This window comes from Ambystoma mexicanum, chromosome 6p (genome assembly GCF_040938575.1).
Source record: "Ambystoma mexicanum isolate Mex_15411 chromosome 6p, UKY_AmexF1_1, whole genome shotgun sequence".
Lineage (NCBI taxonomy): Eukaryota > Metazoa > Chordata > Amphibia > Caudata > Ambystomatidae > Ambystoma > Ambystoma mexicanum.
In genome coordinates this window covers 670,464,895-670,481,561 of record NC_090935.1, presented here as the reverse complement: position 1 = coordinate 670,481,561, position 16,667 = coordinate 670,464,895, and the positions used below count along the sequence as shown (strand labels likewise).

The window sequence follows — 16,667 nt, the reverse complement described above, 5'->3', positions numbered from 1 at the left end:
TGTGGAGTTTCTACTGGAGTCTTTACATGACTGTTAGGAAACTATAGGGACCTTTTGAAACCAAACGGTGACTTAGTTGTTGTGTTTAATGTATAAATGATTCATGACTTATTAAGTATTACATGATTGAATCCTGTTTACAGAAACACAAATGTTTTACAATATTTTTTGTTTAGCCATCACATCTTGGTCGCTAAATCCCCAGATCAGTCAACACCTTTCATAGTCTCCACCATCCCTTATTTTACACATGCTCCTCAAAAATCACTTGTCACTACCAATACTGCATACTAGCCCAGGCTCATAAAGATCGTGCATTATTAACCACAATATCCAAAGGTCTTCGAAACGTAACTTATTTGCACAAATGAAACCCTACGCAACAGTATGGAAACAATACCTGAGCGTGTTTTGATACCCAGTGACGCAACACATTCAGAACTCGATTGGTGGCTGCTCTGCGGATTATGAACTCTTTGTCACACATCCTCTCAGTGTTGTTAAATCCTTTGAAGAAAAAAACAATTATAGTTAGAAGTATTTATATTCTGCATACAACAGATTCATTGAAATACTGTTCAATGACAACACTTTATATATCTTTATGGAATCATCATTATTCCGAATCAGTGTCAGGCCTCATGATCTTGTAGACACTGAACAGTAAGATTGTTAAGACCCCCGGCCACTCTTATAATGTATATGAAGATAAATGGAGGTACAGAAAGGCTATGGGGTTTTCATAAATGCGTGCAAGAGGAAATCTAGCACTTGCATTTTTAATTGATCATATGCAGCACTTATATCACATTAAGGACCATTTTAATTTGAACAAAAACGGCGCACACTGGAATAGGTCTTATTTGCACATGAGTGCTAAAGGTCCCCTACCTGCAATTGTTAGGAAAACCCGAGCCAGCTCCTACACAATCCAGAAAATAGTGTTACGTTTTCAGCAGAGCTTAATGTAGTCAACTGTAATTGTATAAACTAAAATGATGCTATGAGTTATCAAATGAAGCATCATAGTGCAAAAAACGAATGCCATAAAGTGTTGCCATATTTTACTAAGCAAGTCAGCTTGCAGTGCATTTTATTCAGAATATGTGCAATAAAATTAAATGTAAAAGTGATACCTTTGTAAATGTAAATAGAAGCCTATTGAATATACACTAATAAATAATAGTGTACGTGAGACTTTAAATTGGGGATACATTATTGTTTAAAAATCATTGGTTTTCTAATATGGCTTTGCCAATGCTGATTTTACAGGGAACATGGCAACAAGCTGAATTCATGTTCAGCTCTGCCTACTGTTAATGGGTGTAAGGCTGAAATTTCAGAAGATTGGTATGGCCATTCAAATATAAACAAGGCTTATTTATTTTACACCAGATAATCCCATTAAAGTTCCTGTATCAATAACACTATCCATTCAAGGCTCACTCAAATACAAAAAAATAGCTGAAATGAAATTCAAAATCCTGGGCTTAGGTTTGATACAATCTGGGCTAGACACATAACATGAGGCTCTGTTGTTCAGGCCTAGGACTTAAAACAGCCAGAATGCACTGAAGGTTTCACCTTTTAATATTAGTGTGGTAATAAAGCCCACCATCTGCCAAGTCGTTAAAGGATTTTACAAACAGAGGAGGCATGTCGGTCCTGTCCACCCTGTTAATTATTAACTGAAAGGCATGCCTGGACACAAGGTACCATAATTCAGGGAAAATAAACTCATTTAAAGTTAGCACCAGAAATGCATTTAAAAATTATTGTTGACATAACTTCCAACAATGTGACTTATAATCAAAAGAAAAAAGGTGTTGCAACCATTAAATTCTCCTCTATCTAATTAGTCTAAACACAATATTTGTAGGATTAATAAAAATAAATTACAATATTAATAAATGTCATAGTTTGTTCAATAAATTAATGTCCCTTATACCTGCATTTGTCGTGACCATTGGATTCCAGAACTCCATATTTCATCGGTGTGTCATTTTGCAATGATGAGAGATGGAAGAATTATGATTTTAAGCTAAAATGTGTCCACAGTGTGCAGCTCTCACCCTCACACATGTTCAGAAAAAGGATCAACCTATGAAAATGAAGGGTTGTGCTCTCTGTCTGACAGTGTCTGCCTGGTAAGCAAGCTTATGGAAAGTCCGGGCACATTCAAAAGTGTGATGTCACGATGACATAGTGTGGGAATATTTCCCATTATAAAAGTAGAAACGCACAGAGAATTAGGGAGTCCTATGATTGTGAAAGCTGCCGAAAAGGGAGCATGTGTTCCAAATGGATAAGCTTTGAGCTTGGATATTATCTAGAGATGATGTGCCTTACCTATGAGAAGACCTGAGACAGATTTTGCCTGAAGCATATCTGCTTTCCAAGAAAAGGGAGCAAGAGACCAGAAGGGGTCTATCTATGTGAGAATTTCCCAGAAACTCTTTGGGGTCCTTGCTTGCTCTGTACCTTATAAATGTATTCAAAGTGAGTATGAAAACTCTCAAATGCCCTTAGGCATAGACCCTCTAGAGCAATATCTCTGTTAAGTCCTGGGAGTGGGTGGGCTGGGAGGGACTTCCAATAGGGTAGAGCCCATTACAAATGGAATGCTTTAGCATTTAAAGTGGGAACTGCACTCCGTTTTCTCAATATATTAAAAGCCAAGCCAGATTTGTTTTACATGGGAAAAGATAGCATTCTTGTGCAGATAAAATGCAGCTCTTTGTAAATTCAAAGCCAATCACATGAACCACTGCAGGTGTTCACAGGTGTAGACCGATATCAGATTTATGGAAGGGTGGAAGGGTGCATATTTCCACACCGCCATGATTGATTGATAACATCTGACCTGTGAAAACCTTATATATTTAAAGAGGCAGATTGGGGATCAAAAGGAGCTTAGCTGTGTCACTAGCGCTTCAATAGAAAATCATGCCAAAGAAAATTACATTCTCCAGCATGGGGTCTGGCTTGGATTCACATGCTCATGAATATTCCCTGTCATCAGACTGGGAATCCTTGGTAAAAAGAAAGCAGTCTTGCTTTAAGAAAATTCAAAACTGCCTTTCTAGCAATAACTGATCACTGTAGCCTTGGCCATACTGCATCCATCCAATGACGATTGTCTCCCTAAGTCAACCCCCCCACCGCCCCTCCTTCCCGTCAAACATCTTCAGATCTTTACTGCATGCCTCAGTGCTGGGAGTCCTCTACAGTTGCTCTACCAGCAAAACCTCTATTTGTGCATTTCCCAACGACTAATCGTCCATTTATTGGTCAAAACAAGTTTTGCTGTCCGATATCCAGTCCGGCAATGGGGCTCTGTTTGCCAGTGACGATTAACCGCTACACCGTCAGATCTTCGTGTTCAAGTTTCAAGACCTAGCGGAGGCCTACTTCATGCCTCGCCTAGTCCGAGGAAGGCAAAAGGAGCCTTTTTAAACTCTGCGCCAGACATGGCTTGAGGAACGTCTATGTGGAAGACAAGCACTCAAGGTGTCTATTGTCTACACCTGGATCACAACAAAGATGGCTGCAAAATCTGTCAGGGTTTCGACACCAAAACGAAGAGGGACCGTTACTGCAGGCTGGTGGCTTGGCTGAAAGAGGAGAAGGGCGCGGCTCCTGGGTGTTCTCAGTCTTCCTCTAGATCCAGTTGTCCTCTGGAACATTCTCCGACTAGCAAGATGTCAAGATCCATTGAAGAGGCTCCCTCACAGGAAACTCATAAGAAGGCGAAGCGCCAGGTCCCAGTTCAGAGTTTGGACGCTCATCCTCACTGTTGCTGTCAATGGCAAGCTTGCTGGTGAGTGGAGTTTCCTCTGCATAATCGTTGTCCTCAACGAAGCACAAAACAGGCAAAGAACATTGCAGTGGGGAGACAAGGTCTTCGTCTAGACCCTCGTCATTGACAAATTAAAGAAGAGAAATGGAGCATCTCAAAATCATCAATAGCGATATGTGAAGTTACTGTTATGGGTTGGGAAATGAATTAAAGGTTTGTATGTCTACTGACCTAGCTGTGAAGGCGGTCCTTTCTTTCTTTCAGACAAATATGTCAGTCTCACGGGATTAACGCGGTGCATTCATGCGGGTCTCCACCTATCTCTGATGTTCAATGTTTAGCAACACATTCTTTATCAAGATTGTTATATTGAAAAAAATGCTGCAAGCTCATACAAAATAAAACAAAATAGAACAGCTCTATGTTTCCAAAAACATTTTCCTGATAAAATCGAAGATGCCACTCTGATTCCACGTTTACCTCAATGACTTGAAGGCTTCGCAATATGCTCTGAACTGATCAAGGATCCTTCTAAATGAACTCTGTCGGTAACTGTCCACAAAGCTGGCTATTAAATCACCATGCCTCTGAGTGCCCTGCTTGACCTATAGTGAAAAGATGGTGTCTGTTACCCTTGGGGGGGGAAAAGGCAACGCATAAGAGTAATTGCTCACAAATAAATTACACTTCAAATGACGGGCAAGTGCAAAACACTTACTTGTGTGAAGGGGTGTAAAAGGACCAAAGCTTCCACATCTGTGTGAACAGCCGAGCCATTCTGATGTGAGTGTGGGGAATTAAATGCCGGAATGTTTCCAGTCCCGTGATAACTCTTTATTCGTGCATAACTTGTGACGCGAAATGCTATGACGCTGCTCTTTGCTTAGACTTCTAGCCGGGTGATGCCGGCCATATTACTTCAGTTGGCTCGATGTTTCTGACCTGTTGCTTATTAAATACATCTGTATGTCCAAAGTGGGTAAATGTAGACAAACAACAAGAAAAGCACAACACCTTTTTCTTAGACGCCCCGTATCATGATGAAGGTATGAGAGTCGTCTGCGATATTAGCGCTGGTACCTGTGTATATTTCGACCTTCATACCAGTGTTTATGCAGTTATTAAAGTTAAGGGATAATCACTGGAAGCATTGATTGACAATCACTCTCCTCATTGAGACCCCTTATATAACAGCCAGTGATATAAATCAGTCTTTGTTCCCAATATTCAAGATACTCTTCTTTCTTTGGACCGCTTGCTTGCAAAAGTACTGTCCATTCAATCTGTTCTGCCGTATGATGAAATTGTTGGTAATGTTGCACTAAGGGCGCATTCTGTTTGCTCGTGCAAATGCAGCTCAGATGTTCACCAATCCTGATTTTAATAGAGCGTGTAGTTTGCCATATGTATATTTTATTGCATGGGCACCTATATTACCATCTTCGAATTACAATTAGTGAAAACCTTCTGTTGCCATTCATTTTTTATACCCACATCAACTTCAAAAGTCGTGATGTGAATTTGCATACCCCGCATGTCCCACACGGAGCATGCCCTCTAATTCTCGGTAAGCCCCATGTTTCAGGCAGAGTTCTTTCCTCATTATGGGATTGAATGCGTGCATCAGGTCTGACCACCACATTTCTAATACTTTTGTTTTTTTTTTTAAGCGAACAGAGGGTGAGGTAGATGTAAATAACCTTTCGCCAGAAGATGCCAATGCTTGTCAATGGCTCCTTTCAGTTTAAATGATAAGTGTGAATATGTAGACACACATACCAGTCTATCTTGTTGAATTTTATTGCATTCTGCCAGAAAAACCTCCATAGGTATATTACTCGCTCTCTTCCTTGAATTGGGAATAATTTTTCTGGATAGAATTGAGCTACAGTTGATTTGTTAAGTTATCTGCTGCCTCACTGAAATGCCCTATGTTAGTGCTATTCGTACGTAATATGACACATTGACCAAAACGGAGATTTTGACTGAGATTTTTAGGATGAAAACTCATAGTTCAACAAAGAGTTAGTATCAGTGGTCTTAGAGTAAGGTTTGACCTTCAGCATGTCATTTTCATGATAAACCGTCACATCCAGGAAAGCAATTTCAGTTTTGCTGCACTTATGTGTAAAATGCAAATATGGATCTAAGGAATTAATCCATTCCTCCATTTCTGTCATAGAGCCTTCCCAAATGGGAAAGACATTGGGGGTCATTACGACCCTGTCGGTTGAGAGTTAACGGGGCCGGTAGAGCTGCCGGCCCCGTTATCCCTCTACCGCCTCATTACAAGGTCTCCTCGCGGGTCCCACAAGCAGACCAGGATGCAAACAACAGGCCTGTCATTAACGGGCCCGTTGTTTGCATCCTCCCCATTCCCATTGAGCCCTATGGGGGCTCGAATGGGAACGGGGATGTACCGGGTCCGGGTTCCCGGGAAGGGGCATTACCAGGCCCTCCAAGGTCGGAATGGCCCGGTACTTCTCCATTCCGGGAACCCGGACCTGGTACCCAGTATGGGTAAAAGCGGCATGGCTACCTCCATACTTGTAATGAGGCCCATTGTCTCATTGTTTATGAATCCTTTCCAGCTGTGTATATATGCCTGTGATGAAGATGCTCTATGGTGTAAAGGTATGTTTCCTCAAACCAATTAACATATAGGTTAGCTAAATTGGGGGCCACCGTGGACCCCATTGCTGCCTCTTCAATCTGATGGTATAGTGGGTGTTGGAATCTGAAATAGCTCTTGGTTAACCACATCTCTGTGCACCAGACTATACAATCTCTTAAATTGTTTGGCAACTTCTCAAACTCTGTGTTTAGATGTTGACTAATTATATCCAAAAGTTGCCGCTGGGGTATATTTGTATAGAGGGACTCTGTCCATACTCACAAAAAATTGCGAGTTGGCATCACAAGAGCATCCTTCAATAATGTTAATGAAATGTCCTGTGTCTTTGACAAATGCTTGCATGTCAGGTACCTTTTGTTTCAGAAAGAAATTGTGTGTATTTGGAGAGAGGCTCCAGAATGGAATCATTACCAGAGACTATTGGTCGTCCACTTGGAGGCACCACTCCTTTATGCATTTTAGTGATTGTATAAAAGATGAGTATTCTGATTTTGGTGGGAGTTAAAAATTCTGCTTCTTGTCTAGAAAGTATCCCCTCCTCCTAGGCCTGCGCTATCCTTTCTTTGATATCTTTCTGTAAATCATTTGTGGTGTCATGATCCAATATTTCATATACACTATTGTTATTGACATGTCTGAGACATTCATTGATATATCCCTCTGTATCTAGCAACACAATAGCCCCACCTTTATCAGCGGGCTTGACTGTAATCATGTTGTTTTCTTGCAAGGATCTCAATGCTTGCCTTTCTCTCTTACTGATATTCTGAAACATCTCGGATTGGCATTTCTCTATTTTGTACACATCCCTAAGCACACATTTGTCAAAGACCTTTTATTCATCTGACATACTCGACCTGGGAGGAGTAAATGTGGAGAGTGCTATAAATCCTGTTAGATTGTCCCTAACTATAAATGCATTTTCTGCAAGAAATTCCTTGAGTTGAATTTTGCTTAAGAATTGTTGTAACTCTAAAACAGTGGCAGACTTCATCCTTTCGATCATCCAGATTAAAGTTCAGACTGTCTAAAGGCTACCCAACCTCCTCCTACCACCAACCCTCCCGCTCCTCCTCATAAGAGTCATACAGAGGCTGATTGCAGGGTTTTGGCGGAGGAGCGCAACGTCGACTTTGTCCACAAACGAAGGTGCAAACACCCAAGCAGGCCTGACCAGGCAGAAGGCCTGGAACCCATTTTTGCACCACGTTGGGGGGGGGGGGGGGCACTTATCACAATTTGTCAAGGAGTGGGGGAACATCACCAGAGATAAATGGGTGCTGGACATGGTACGCAAAGAGCACACCCTGGAATTCGAACACAGGTGTCCACACATCGCTCCAGTGGCGAGAAAGGTGCTGCGCATAAAGCAACTGCTGCAGGAGGTACAGGCAATTTTAGACAAGGGGGCGATGGAACCCCTCCCAACGCACTGCCTAGTCTCCGGAGTATACTTCAGATACTATCTAGTCCGAAAGAAGTCAGGGGGGTGGTGTCCAATCCCCGACCTATGGCGCCTCAACAAATACCTTAAGTCTCTAAAGTTCAGGAGGGTCACATTGCAAAAAGTCCTCAACCAACTGGAAAAATGGGACTTTGTGGCGACACTAGACCTGGATGATGCATACTTTCACGTCCCCATACTGCCAAAACACAGGAAATGTCTATACTTTGTGGTCTTGGGGTGTCATTACCAGTTCAAAGCACTTCCTTTTGGGTTAAAATCAGCGCCAAGAGTATTCATAAAGTGCTTAGCACTGGTGGCAGCCTGCCTGCGGCGCCTCAAGGGCATTCACGTCTACTCATACCTAGATGACTGGGTTGTCTGGTCCCCTACTCAAGAACTGGCTGTGCAGCAAACCAAGGAGACCATTCACCTTCTTACAGTACTCTGATTTTCAATCAATTATCCAGAATCCTGCATGGTGCCATCACAGAACACACTGTTACTAGATTCCTGTCTCAACACGGTGGCCTCCCTGTCATTCCTCTCAGAGGAGAGAGTGGCTGCCAAATTAGGCAAGGTCCATCGGCTTATGGCGACAAAGGTCACAGAGGTCTACAACATCGAATCGCTGTTAGGGATGATGTCGTCCTGCATTCCGCTGATTCCGTTCTGCAGCCTTCAGTTCAGACTGCTGCAAGAATTCTTAGACGCCAGGTGACTCCAGGTCACAGGCAAATTGACAGAAAGAATTGCCCTCAACAAGGAATTCAGACAAGCCATTTGTTGGTGGGGAGTACACAGACACTTCACACAAGGAGCTCCATTTCAAGCACATCTGTTTCAGACAACAATCACCACAGACGCTTCCCTGGATGCATGAGGGGCCCACACCGGTCAATCTCATGCCAGGGGACTCTGGCACCCAGAGGAAAAGACCCTAAACATCAACATCCTTGAGCTATGGGCAGTGTTCTGGGCACTGAAGTTCTTCCTACCACTTCTGCAAGGACGAGTAGTATGGATTTTCACTTACAATACGACCATAATGTTCCCCTGCTCTTTCCATGGAGGCACAAGCCCTATGCCATTGGGCCATTCTTCAAGGTACGTTTCTCATACTGTGTCACCTCGCAGGTATCAATAACACGATTGTGGACTCTCTCAGCAGGGAGCTGCAATCCTGCCGCGAATGGGAGCTGCACCAGGTACAGACGTCACGTCTTTTGAGCATGTGGGGCCAACCCAAGATTGACCTGTTTGTGACAGCATAGAATGCGAAATGCCAGAAGTTCACCAGCAGGTTCCCCCAGCTGGGGAGCATGGGGCACACATTCTCCTTCAATTGGGAAGGCCTCTTCCATTACTCGTTTCCCTCGATACTGCTGCTGTTACGCGTGATCAACACAGTCAAACGATGCCACAGCACAGCAAGATGATCCTCGTTCCCCCGGCATGTGGCAACAGCAAATTTGGTACACCGAGCTGCTCTGCATAGCAATAGCAGCGCCCGTCAAATTGCCTCCTCTTCTGGACCTCCTGTCTAGGGAAGGGGGATCCATATGGCATCACGACCCAACGTCACTGAACCTCACAGCTTGGCTCCAGCAGCCCTAAAGTTTGGGCACTATAGCATCCCGCCAGACTGCAGAAAGGTCCTGGCGAAAGCCGGGGCACCTTCTACACTCATGTGTTACACACACAAATGGAAGAGATTCACAACATAGTGCAGAACTCAGAGGATTGCACCTCTTCAGGTTACTGATCCAAAACTTCTACCATACCTGCTGTCACTGGCAGAGGCTGGCCTGGCTCATGCATCCATCAAGGTGCCTTTGGCTGCCATTTCCCGATACACACGGTCACCAGGCAGAGCGTTGTGGTGGTCAGACTGACTACTCAAGGAATTCTAGAAGGGTCTCTTCAGGCCTTTCCCTTCTGTCAAGGCTCCTGCCCCGACTTGGAAGCTCAGCATATTGCTTACAAAGCTTTTGGGACCTCCTTACAAATCTCTACATCAAGCTTCTCTGTAGTTTCTCTCATGGAAGATCACTTTCCTTGTGGCCATCACCTGTGCCAGACAAGTGGGGGAAATCCAGGCCCTGTCCTGTAAACACCGTTACTTATCTTTTTGTGCTACAAAGGTGGTGCTAAGTACGCATCCATCCTTTATACCGAAGGTCCCTTCTGAGTTCCACCTTAACAAACCTTTTATATGGCAGGCACAAAGGCTTTCAGGAAGACGTATCAACTCTTTGTGAACTTTGGACCTGTGAATCATGGGAAGGCCCTGTCAAAGGCTTCCATATCCAGATGGCTGCCTGGCTGCATCACGCACTGTCACCGTCTGGCCAACAAACCCCTTCCATGCCAGCCAAGAGTCCACTCCACCAGAGCCATCACTGCAACGACAACAATGTTTCTCTCTGGGGTTCTCCTGCAGGCCATTTGCAGGGCTGCGTGGAGGTTGACACAAACCTTCAGGAAGTTCTACTGTGTTGACAGGGATTCCAGGGATTCCAGGGAGGAGTCCAGAGTTGGTCAGGCAGTGCTGCGCAACCTGTTTGTGTGAGGTGAGTGCATTCCAGGGGTAGGTGAATGTACTTCTGTTGAGCCTTGCCACCCTCCAAGGTTGTGTTTGTATGTACTGCTGTATAGTCATATTCATGAGCATGTGAATCCATGCCAGACCCCATGCTCGAGAAGGAACAAGTTACTTACCTGTAACTGTTGTTCCCCAGCATGGGTCTGCCATGGATTCACATGCGAACCCTCCCTCCTTCCCCTCTGTGGTTCTTCTTGGTTCATACTGTCACCTGTTGTGCTTCGAATCTGAAGATGGGCGATAGGGGCTGGACTTAGGGAGATGATCATCACTGGATGGGTGCAGTATGACCCAGGCTACAGTGGTTGGTTATTGCTAGAAAGGCAGTTTTGAGTTTTCTTAAAAGCAAGACTGCTTTCTTTGTACCGAGGATTCCCAGTTTTACGACTGGGAATATTCCTGAGCATGTGAATTCATGCCAGACAAATGCTGGAGAACAACAGTTACAAGTAAGTAACGTGTTCCTTAACTCCTTGGTCATATCAATGCACGTTACAGGGAGGTCTCTGCACTAATGGGTCCCGATTTGCAAAGCAAAGTGTGAGGGGTATTTATTCCTTCATAGGAAAATTATAAAACTATATTCCAATGGTGAGTGAATAAACCCCTACACTGTCCCTCCTAAATTGATAGGTCAGTTTCCCTAAACATATGCCCAGAGAGTTGAAGCAACTCACCACAGCTTGCATTAAAATTCCATGTATATGTCTACACAGAAAGGGAGTTAATTTCAATGTGTTTTACATTAATGTTGTTTTTCAATGCAACCATTCTCTGATACCTATACTTACTAATGATATTCGAGAGAACAAAGTGCTTTAATTTGCTAAGTGATGTAGTTGAATGCACTGGCCGATAAACAACGATGTAATTATGGACTGTGTTGTTTAGAAATGACAACGTCCTGTTAGAATTAGATTCAGAAATATAATGAATCGATCTATCATGTCAAGACACGTGTATATGATTTCTCCGCCAGAAATGCACAGGAAACCAATTCGTATTTCTGCAAACCAGCTGCCCATATATGTATATATGTTTTATTGTGGTGACTTCCCCAGCATACAGTTAGGAGACCACCTTCCAAGTGATTGTATTTGGATAAAAAGAAATTTTGATTTTTAATACAGCATTTTTCTGGTCGTGGAAATGTGGGGTAGATTGTATACAAGGGGGAGTCAAATTAGGGCATGCACCATAGCAATTTCTATAATTGAATCCATAAAGGATCTGATAATGCAATTTTTGATTTTTACAAAATCGGGTGCAAAAGTAGAGTATACATACATGGAATTGACTTTATTCTGTAGTTTTACAGTACGTTTTGTAAAAGTGGGTAATGGCCCCTCAAAATACACTTCGCAGAAGGCCCTTATGATGGATTCCTGTAGAACTCGCCTGTTTTTGGCAGGTGCTAACTGCAGGCGGATTCCTTTGCAATCCATTAGTTGTTCACTTGCATGGAATTCTCCTGCAAGTGTACAATGGAGAGGTTTTGCAGGCGGAACAGAAAGGACGAGGAGGAAACGCATTCTTCGCTGTCTCCCCCATTTTACCTGCAAAACATTTTCCTATAATGACCGGGAGTGGGAAACCAAGGCGTACAGTGCCTTACACCTTGGTTTTACACACTGGTTTACCACTCCAGACCAGTGAAAATGACCCCCCTTTGAGAATTTTCCTTCAGTGCGAAAAAGTAATTCAACTCCATCTGTGGAATATCTGCTTGACGAATACAGCAGATGAAAGAACATATTAGGTCTTGATCTTGTGTTTGATAGAAGGTATATTCTGGGCATAAACAGGGTAATACATTCTTGTTGGACCGCATTAGTACACATTTGTATTTAAAACTGACAAAAAACAGAAAATGTTTCCTATATCTTAGCTGTTTTGTGATAAAGGCAAAATAAATGCTGCTGTATGCAGTTATCACCTGTTATTGAATTTGGAGTTGGACCCGTTTCATAACAGAGGGTATTTTAAATGTGTCAGTACATAATGCTGTTCATAAAACTCTTTCAAAAAGGACTGTCTGTTTCAAATAACTCTTACTGTTTAAGGGTTTGGAAGGAAGACCACGCAGAGCAACAGAGGTTTGATTCCCGGATACGCGCTTAGAAACCAAACTCAGGGATGATATTAGACGCGTTATAGAAAAGCAATGAAAAAAAAACAGTCTGGCCGCAATTCAAGAATGGTGTGCCACCAATGATCTCTGCCTTAATGCCAGTAAGACTGAAATCCTCCTCATTGGGACACCCGCTCCCTCCTTTCCTCTCCCTCTGGTCACCCAATCTGGACCCTCCTCCTGTTCCTTCCTGTGAGGCTAAGAACCCTGGTGTCATCTTTGACTCCACCCTCTCCTTGTCTCCTCACATCTCTGACGTCTCTAAGAAGTCAAACTATCAGCTGCACCTCCTCAGAGGTATTCTTATTTTTCTAATTTTGCCCCAGAAGATCACCGTCTCCAGAGCTCTGTACCTCTCTAGGCTGTACTATTGCAAGAGCCTCTTTATACATCTTCTAAATCTTCCTGCCTCCGAGCTTCCCAGCCGTTAAGGGTCTGTATCTGCAACCCTTCAGTCCCTTCTCTCTGTACTTATGAGCCACCCGCTGGCTGCACTTGTGAGTTAACTGCACTTCCCACTTCCCCTGCCCCGTGGCATTTCTCCCCTCCCCTCTTCCCCACACTTGCGCGACCTGAATGACACAAAGCCTAGTAAGATCGTTATTTTGTCCTCCCTTGTTTCCCCCTCCTTATCTTGTCGCGCCTTGAAACACTTGTGTCCAGGCGCGTTATAAATGCCACATCATATCATATCATATTGTGTCAGGACCCTATTTCAAACTCAACGCTGGCATTCCACTCCACCTCACTTCTGGGGCCCTTCTCATATTTTGCTTCCTTGCCCAGGAAGTCAAAGACAGTCCTCCCCCTACGCAGTGCACTTCTCTTTAATTTTAAGTCAGCACCCAAATATTTTAGGTAGACAGATACACTTGGCTCTGGTGCCAGGTGCTAATACCCTTATTGCTTCTGAGATGCACAGCAATACAGGAAATTGTGTCCATTTAGCCCTACTTATGCACCTTTTCTGCGCTCTGGCCAATTAAAATGTGTCCCGGGCTCATAATATCCCATATTGCTCGCAGATCTTGGCAATATTACTTAATTAGGACCCCTTAGTCCCTTTCTTGCACCCTCGCTGCACACAGACCCATAAATCAGGCTTCTGGGTTCATAACAAAGTATCTGGTATTGCCTGCAGTTCTAGGCAATAATGCTTTATTTTCTGCCTATTCACAACTTTATAGGTTATATTGATAGAAGCAGTAAAATTAAAGGGGAGGCTCTGCATTGCAGGAGCAAGCCAACATGGCATTTTAGTGCAGGATGAAATCCTAGCAAGAGCTCCAATAGACATATCAGGAGGGTGTCAAATAGATGAATGTTTTTAAATGGAGTTACACTTTTCTTCTGTTCGAGATTTCAGAGGTACCAATTTCACCATGCAAATTGGGGCACAGCATTGCCCACACTAAATAAAGAATCAACTACAATGCTACACAACGCCACCAAGCTGTGTATACGTACATTGGGAGTTTCTCAGTTTACACCCGCTAATTTAATCCTATTACAGCTGCATTAGTCCAACAGGTTCGATTATGAATGAATTCTAACTTTCTAGACAACAATTTGGTTCAATTATAACACAAGAATGACTCAGGAGATTCTCATTGATGGCCATCATTGTCCCTTAGATTCTGGTACTTTCACTGTTTTAGCCATAGCCATCATGGTCCCTTAGATCATGGTACTGTGATGAATCTGTTGATGTCATCACTCCTTTCCCAGAGGTGGCCCCTCCTCATGTGACCAGGGAATGGCAGCTGCTTCCTGATCCTCACCCTGACCCTGGGGGCAGCTATTTGAGGGAGGATCACATGGGGGGAGGTAATCCTCAGGGGTGGGAGTGGGGCATTATCGAGTGAAACATGGTATCCCCCTTTCCCTTTTAGGGATATCTCCACCATTCCACATGCTTTTCATGGCATACTGTAATCCCCCCTCAGCAACCCACAAAGCATCTTAACAATATCCTTAAACAATATTCTGAAACCAACCTACTGACAAACAATGACACGAGGAAGAGGGCAACCAGAATGAAGATTGCTCAACTGATGCAGAACAAGGAGTCTAGTGGTTGGTGAAATCTGAGCATCTCCCTTTCTCAGCACGGGAGTTCAAAGATAGAACATCTGAACAACACACAGAGATCTGACTGGCTAGCCTACACCAGGGTAAACCAAGCTGCCGGGAGGACGGACAAGCACGGAGGCACGAGAGAAGGAAGCAAGCAAAGCTGAAGAGCATAGCAGAGAGTAGGCAAGGCAGCATCAGTGTTGGCAGCACACTCCCACAAGCACCGGAGAGGCCGACGAGGGAAACAAAGCAGCAAAGAAGATTTGTGCCAGCAAGGGAAGCCAGGGCAACATGATGAGCCCCATACGCCGCAGAGCTGAGCCGTCTGAACTGAAGAGAGATAGCAAACGTGAATCAGGACCCGGACGGGGGTCGGAGAAGCTGCAGAAGCCATTCAAGCACCAGTGAGCCCATAGTAAAAGGCTGCAGTACTGGGAGGGAGCGGGAGAAGGCACAACTAAGTACAAGTGGGAGGCAAATCCCTACGGCTTGCTATGCAACTCATTTTCATAGTCCTAGTACTTGGGGAAGAAGGAAAATATAGGTAACCCAAATAGAAAGAGCAACTTGGAGAATCATAATAACCCCTTGGTCCCGAAGCTGTTGGCTGTTGTGTTGAAAGTCCTAGCAAAAGAGTACAATGGGCAAACAGCAAGTTTGGGGCTCACACCCATAAAATTGAAATTGAAAGTCCTGGCAGGAGAGTATACCAGGCAAGCTAGACAATTAAAGCAAAACAGAAAGGAAGAGCAATAACCCTTCTTGAAAAGCACAGTTTCTGCTTTTTTCATAAAAGAATGGGTCGGAAATCAGGCAGGCAGCAAGATCTTTGAGGGTGTTACGCTCTGTTTGCTGCATCTGTTGTCACACGCTGATATTGGAAGGCAAGTGGTTTGTGATGAGTGAAATTCTGATTTGACTAACGCTTGCAGTTGGATGCCAAGATAGTCACATTTATTTGGAGGCCGTCATTGATACGTAGTACTGGGCCAAGCTGCCCGAGAGAAGAAGACGAATGCCGTAGAGTGGGGAAGGGAACAGGTAAGGTGGGAGAAAAACGCAAACGGAAGGATCAGCAAAACACGGGAGGATGGAACACACCCCTTCCCTGAGGTTTCCCTGCATCTCCAGTCAAAATGATAAGTCTATCGTATAAGGACTCGCTGTACCCCGAGCGAGAGAAAAGCACCCTTTTCTACAAGGGAGAGTTCCTAACAAATGACCATGTGCTTGAGGAGTTGAAGCAGTGCAGCTTTGGAGACGGGCTGGAGATTCTCAAGCCCACGCATAGCTCCCTGCAGCACTCGCTTGCCATGCTGGAGACCTACCTGTAGATGGATCTTGGGCACTTGCCGGTACTGAAACTCAAGCATGTCACCATCACTGAGTGCTTTCACACCATCGCAGAGGAACCCGGCTCCCGTGGCACCTCCAGGAAGTTCGTGCTGAATGGGAAGCCTTTTGATATGCCCGTTTCCTGCTGGGGGTGGCCATCCCACTGGAGAACCTGGAGAACACGCGCCTGAAGCGCTTCAAGGACTTCATGGCACTCTCTGTGGCTGACAGAGCAGACTACCAGCAGCTGCCCAAGCGGCTCAAGAAGAGGATGGGGAGGGACCTCCAGGCCATGCTGACCAACTCCTCTGCGTAAAGCCCGGACTCCCTCTACGGCAACTTCCAATTCTCTTTCCACGTGAGCGAGCTGCTGAGTGAGTACCGCAAGCGGCACTCCCGCAGCATCAAGCCTGAGATGAAGGTGCAAGGCACCGAGGCCTACAAGCTTGAGATTGTGCACTGGATCCTCATCTGGAAACCGAGCTACAACAAGGCCTTCGGCCACCTGCCCGCGCTAGACCTCCAGGGGCCCTTCTCCCAGGACAGCAACCTCATGTAGGTGCCTAACTCTCTCACTAACCACTACACCTGGTGGTTCCACCCTCCGGCGCCTTGGTGCGGAAGCCATTGACACAGAGAGAG

The 16,667-nt window shown here is 44.5% G+C and overlaps 1 protein-coding gene across 3 annotated transcripts in view; it reads right to left on the bottom strand.

Annotated features, from left to right (window-relative positions):
* The window catches only part of RASGRF2 (Ras protein specific guanine nucleotide releasing factor 2), a 2,380,666-nt gene that overhangs the window by 545,687 nt on the left and 1,818,312 nt on the right, over positions 1-16,667 (bottom strand). For all 3 annotated transcript variants that reach the window (XM_069627555.1, XM_069627554.1, XM_069627556.1), the window contains exon 18: positions 401-507. In XM_069627555.1, coding sequence (XP_069483656.1) covers positions 401-507 — 107 coding nt within the window. The remainder of the gene's footprint in view (positions 1-400; positions 508-16,667) is intronic.